Source organism: Trypanosoma equiperdum, assembly GCF_001457755.1.
Source record: "Trypanosoma equiperdum strain OVI genome assembly, contig: ctg_81, whole genome shotgun sequence".
NCBI classification, from domain to species: domain Eukaryota; phylum Euglenozoa; class Kinetoplastea; order Trypanosomatida; family Trypanosomatidae; genus Trypanosoma; species Trypanosoma equiperdum.
In genome coordinates this window covers 43,216-49,127 of record NW_027124776.1, presented here as the reverse complement: position 1 = coordinate 49,127, position 5,912 = coordinate 43,216, and the positions used below count along the sequence as shown (strand labels likewise).

Below are 5,912 nucleotides of genomic sequence, written 5' to 3'. Positions count from 1 at the left end.
AAGATCACCCCATACAACATCATGGCCTAAACAGTTTTAGGACGAGCGCAGCCCTGGAAACCACATTTGTTGTTTAATGTTTGTGTCTTCATGTTTTTTTAAAGGTTATTACGCCAAAGTATCAAAAAAAAATTACAGCAGAGTGAAGCGTTGCACACCTGTTTTGCGCGTCTCAGTTTCTGCTTCGGTGACTTTTTATGGATATGATCATCTTGTTCGAGTATACGAAATTGTTTTTGCCATTTCTTTATTTTCTTTTCTGTGCGCTTGTTGCATCGCCATTCTTTTCATGGGTGAGGAGACGTATTTTAGTGGTTGAGGACCCGCGTAGCGAAGTAACGAGTAAAGTGAAGGGGTGTATTATTTTATTCTTGAAGTTTAGACTAACAATAATAAGGAGCGGAAAAAGAAGGCATATACACACGAGTATTTGAAGTAAAGGGGAGGGGGTGCTGAGAGAGGGCGAGCAATAGTCCTTGCTTTCGTTGGCGCAGAAAATCTGGCGGTTGACGAAATATGAGGCAACGGAGTCCTTTGTTCCAGCAGTACGTCAGGCGTGCAATACCGTCTACATTTTCTCTTGTGCCCAGTAGACACTTTACCGCCCCTGGAGTTCGTCCTAACACAGTTTGTGCTTCGGGGAGTATAATTTGCACTGCTGTGGTATCAGCAGGACTGGGAGTGTCACGACGCTTTTCAGCTACAAATGCGAAAAAAGACTTGTACAGTGTGCTTGGTGTCGCGCGGAACGCCACACAAGAAGAAATCAAGTCGGCCTACAAAAAGAAGGCGAAGCAACTCCACCCTGATGTTAATCCCAGTCCTCGTGCTGCAGAGGATTTTGCTGATGTGAAGCAGGCATTTGATGTCTTGTCTGACCCACAGAAGCGCAGCATGTATGACATGACTGGAAACTCCGGTGCTGCAGATAAATTTGGTGCTGGTCCGGGTTTTAACCCCTTTGCTCAGGCAGGCGGTGAAAATCCTTTTGGGGCGGGTGCCAATCCGTTTGCGGGTGCTGCCGGTGGGCAAGGGTTTTCATTTAATGACTTCGAGGAGATCTTTCAAAAGATGAGTGGTGCGGGAAAGGACAAAACTCGTAAGCCGCAGGGTCCAGAGCCAGGTGCGGACATTCACTTCAAACTCCGACTCTCTTTCCTCGAAGCTGTGAATGGGTGCAGCAAGGAGATATCCTTCAACACCTTCCGTCGCTGTGGCTCTTGTACGGGGAGTGGTTTCCAAGACTCGGGATCGAAAGCAAAGTGTGTGCACTGCGGTGGGCGTGGGAAGAAAGTAATGAGCACAGGTTTCTTTCACATGCAGCAAGACTGTACGCACTGTGGCGGAACGGGCGAAACTGGCAGGTCTTCTTGTACTCACTGCAGCGGGAAGGGAATTGTCAAGGATCGTAGTGTCCAAACCTTACCTGTTCCAAAGGGCGTTGACAACAAGGAACGGCTGAAGGTCAGCGGCAAGGGTGAGGCAGGCGTTCGAAACGGTCCACCAGGAAACCTGTACGTGGAGATAAGTGTTGACGAGCACCCAGTATTTCATCGTGAGGGATGTGACATTCACGTAATAACGCCTATTACTCTTGCGACTGCAGTTCTTGGCGGTGCCGTGCGGGTACCAACGCTAACGGGTGAAGTGGAAACAAAGGTACCGGTGGGTACTCAGCAAGGCGATAAGCTGGTGCTCCGGGGTCGGGGTGTGCATCGGCCAAATCAGAATAAAACGGGCGATTTCTTTATTCATTTTGCGGTCCTGCTTCCGAAATCATTGACAGAGAAGCAGAAGAATTTGATTGCTGACTTTGCAAAGGACGAGAAACCGCTGGAACTTACGGATCCGCAATTGCAGGAGCTGAAGGGTCGATACAAATCTTGGTTTGCCGCCTAGGGAGCATATGTCCGTGTGCGTTTTTGGTCTGTATGCAGGTGTGTGTAAATAAATGACGAGTATGGCAAAGCAAACCGAAATGGGCGAATTTGTGGAGTGCAGAGGTTTGAGGAACTCAAGTGGTGGGAGGGAGAGGAGGCCCTTTGAGTTCCCTCAGGTTTCGTCCTAAGAATACCTGGTTGTATCGCGTGAGGTGAGCGTGTTTGTGTGCATTTGTTAGTGTGCGTCCGTTGTCCAACCTTCTGTCTCTGCACCAGTCGGTGTAACGGTTTCAGAATGGAGTTGAGGGAAAAGGGAATAACCTCTTTGCAGCGGTCTGATGGAGAGGTTAATCCTTTTCCACATTTGGTAGTAAGGGGACTATTCCGTGCTCGTGGGCGAAAACAAACTCTCATTTGGTACGCATGCACGCGTACATCTTGCTGACCGCGGGTAGACTTCTGGTCGCAGCTCGTGGGCGAGTTTGTTGTGTGGGTATTATTTCTTCACAGAGTGATGGGGAAGGGAAGCGACGCGTTTATGTGGTGGGTAGTGGTGTTCTGTCATGCATTCCCCTTTATGCACTGTCATAGATGCGGAAACATATACACACATACACATATACACACTTCTAAGTAACCAATTGTTTTTCCGTTGTTACTTTTTCTCTCTGTACCTAACCGATATGGCAAAAATCTCTTACGTTTTCCGCTGGGTGCCGTGGGGCCGCCTATTCCAGATCCCATTGATCTTCATCTGAAGGATAGGGTGACGAAGGGGACGGGTGGAAAAAAAATGAAAGCAGGGGGGAGAAGGAATCGGGGTTCCTTTGCAACTCTCACACGCTTACAGAGGCGAGGGCGTTGGTTCGACTTAAGACAGTAAAGTTTTTTTTTGTTTGCTCCGCGTACTGCGAGGACGGACGTGTTGAGGGGAAATAATGCTTCGAAACAAAAGGTCTGACGTGTGTTTGTGTTTGTGTTTGTGTATGTGGTATGTGTTCGTGTTCGCGTCAGTATGTGTGTGTATGAATGCTTGTGATGGGTTTGTTATCCCATGGTCCTTCCCATTCCCATTCCCATTCCCAATAACGATATACGCGTACACTGGTGCTCGTACATAGCTTACGTGTGCTTACTTTGCTCCCCTTGCACTGCTGTTAGACTTTGGTGCACAGCAAATTGATCGCCACCGCGGTCCGCAGCTCATCTCGCTCCACTTTACCTCATGAGACTCATATACGATTATTTTATTTTTTTTTTACTTTTTTCTTTCCTTAGCCTCGTAGGTTTGTAGAACTATCAGCACAGATACCGAGGGGCTAACAACACTCAAATAAAAAGTAGGAAACTGTAGGTTCTCGGGGAGAACAAAGCTGCCAGCGCAAGCTTCGCTGGTAAATCCCCAGCAAGTATTCAACTCCCATTGGGGAGGGGGGGGGCGTAAAGGAGTGCGTAGAGCTCGAGGGAGTGTCCCCGTGTTGGTGGTCCCGTTCCTCTTCAAGCGTAAGAAGCGGAAGATAGGAATAACAGAGCGTTATATAACTTCTAATAGGTGGGTAGATTTAAATAGTAGTAGTTGATCCCCACCTTTTTTTCTTGTTTTTTTTTCTGTCCTCGTTTGCTTGGGTTTTCTGGTTGCGTCATTTGGCTTCGTCTTAAGATACGATGATTGGAAATGGTCGAGGATTGGAGCTTCGGGAGGAGTACGACATGATGCTGCAGTTGGTGCGGGCTCATATGTTGCGTCGTGACCAGGGGGTGCAGCCAATCGTCCTTCAGGTTCAACAAGAGGGAGCGGAAAACAGGGAGCAAGTGACACTGGTTTTTGGCCAAGTTGAAGCGGAGGCTGGAAGCACCCCGCTTTCGGCCGTCGCGACGGAGCAGATGCCACCCGCGTCTCAAGATCCGCTCATAACAGAGTTGGGTCCATTGCTTCTCCAAGCACTCGCTTTGCAGTTGCTAATCAGTGAACAGCAGCGTCGTGTGGCCGCTCCGCTGGACCAGGAGGCTGTTGAGAAACTGAGACGTGTTACGCTTGACCGCGATACGTTAGACCGTCTGGAAACATCTGGTCAGACTGTTTGCTCCATCTGCCAGGAATCATTTCCGCTGCAGTCTGAAGTGTACTGCCTGCCCTGTGGTCACGTCTTTGATGTGACGTGCATGCAGCACTGGTTGGAGCGTACGAGGACGTGCCCAAACTGTCGGTTCACGCTACAAGATGTGGAGCAGCAGTACAAGGACGCGGCACAGCCAACCTGGTGGGAATCTAGATTGGTTGATGGGGAAGTTGGTGAAACGAAAGGTGACTGGACACTATGCCCTTCGCACTCGCTTTCTGGAGTTGCAGAGGAGCGAAATGAGCGTTTGCCGAGCGCCACACCGCGTCGGCACCAACAAATCACCCAAAGTGTTGGTGTTCCAGTCGACTGCACGATGCAGCGCCACCAGGAGCGCCCTCAGCAACTTGGGCGAGAAGAGGAAGAACAGACACAGCAAATGCAGTTATCTTCCTCTGGGGCAGCTGTCGGCGTAGCACAGGGAATTAGTGGAGGCGGGGGTGATGGCACCGGGACTGAAACTTCGCGGACAGTTAGCAGCCCTAATCGAACTGTAGATGGCGGACGGCGGCGCTGCGAAACACTCTCTCCATCGACGTCAAATGTGAGCATTACCCATGAAGCTGTTGACGCTTCCTCTCATAGTTTGTCTCCTGTTAGTGCAGATGTTACGAATCGAAACTCAAGGGATTGCCCAGTTGAGGTAGCGAACGAAAGCAGCGAACGAAGCGACCAGCTGCGACGGGGAAACCGTTATACACCGATGGCGGGGACAACTTTCTTACCGCCACCAGTTGCACTCAACAGATCCGTATCACCACCTGTGTCGAGTACTTCTACCCGTATAGCACACTACGTAGCTGAGGAGGGGTTGCCAACGCGAGTCCCAGAAATTGTGGCTGTGACGCGTCCCACCGTCAGGTCAGGATCCCTATCCCTTACCAACGACTCCGCGAATCCTCAATCCCGCTCAACCTTCCTGCAACCGATTATGCCAGCGTCCGGGAATGCCAGGCACGCCATAAGAGCATTGAGAAGTCGTCGTAATGAGCGGGAAGAGGGTAACTCTCTGTCGTTGACCGAAAGCGGTATTCTCACGCCACCGGAGGCGGTTGCAGGGGGTCATGGACGGATGGGTGGAAATAACAGAAGTAGACGTAATGTACACCTCCCACATCCACCGCATGAGAACTCCTCCCAGCGGCGGTTGGCGGAATCTCCACAGTCTCGGGCGCGTGATGGCGACACACGGGGAGAGGAGCGCAGGCAAAATGTTGTTCCTCTTCAGCCGAGTGTTCGCGGAAACCAGCGTAAGTTAGCCCAGTACCAGTCAATTATCAGGGGTCAGTCAAGGCGTTGCTAAGGACAATAGAGGTTGAAAAACAGATTTTTGTTACGGATAATTTGTGTATGTCAGCAATCAGAAATAGTCGAGAAAGACCGTGTGTATGTCTCTGTACGCTAATGTATGTGTGTTTCGCGGGAAAGCCATTATCGACACACCTGCACATAAATAAATATAAATATATACATAATTGTTGTTTTTATTACTATATTTCTCTTTTTTTTTTTGTATGTGATCCGCGACTTGCTTTTGTTCTCTTTTCATCCATTTCTGTTGTCACGCCCTCTGATCTCACTTTCCTTTTTATAACAAAAAAATTGTTTATTGATATTGATAGCCCGCTTTGTAGGGGATACAGTTGAGCGTTTTTTTTTTTTTCCTTGCTAAGGCTATCTCATACTGTGTGTTATGAAGAGAGAGAGAGGGGGGGAGGAGAGGAGAAGTGTTGGGAGTCTTTGCGCGAACGATTCCAACACCTGTTCTAAAATATGACTCCCCCTGAAGACTTTGAGCATTTGATATGTTGTCACGTTTGCTGCATGTACAATCCCTAAAGCTACCCACCGATTTGTGCCACTCCCCTCCTAGTCATTTCCTAATGGTGAATGAATGCAACTCCCTTTTCTG

The 5,912-nt window shown here is 49.3% G+C and overlaps 2 protein-coding genes across 2 annotated transcripts; both read left to right on the top strand.

The window, feature by feature from the left end:
- Positions 1-516: 516 nt before the first annotated feature.
- On the top strand, positions 517-1,899 carry TEOVI_000382200 (chaperone protein DNAj, putative; the record flags this gene model as incomplete). The annotated part of the gene is made up of 1 exon (XM_067226664.1): positions 517-1,899. The coding sequence occupies one exon, from the start codon at positions 517-519 to the stop codon at positions 1,897-1,899; it is 1,383 nt and encodes a 460-aa protein (XP_067082765.1).
- A 1,646-nt stretch (positions 1,900-3,545) lies between these two features.
- On the top strand, positions 3,546-5,303 carry TEOVI_000382100 (putative zinc finger protein; the record flags this gene model as incomplete). Its single annotated transcript, XM_067226663.1, has 1 exon — positions 3,546-5,303. One exon carries the CDS (start codon positions 3,546-3,548, stop codon positions 5,301-5,303), a length of 1,758 nt encoding a protein of 585 aa, XP_067082764.1.
- Between the last annotated feature and the right edge of the window lie 609 nt (positions 5,304-5,912).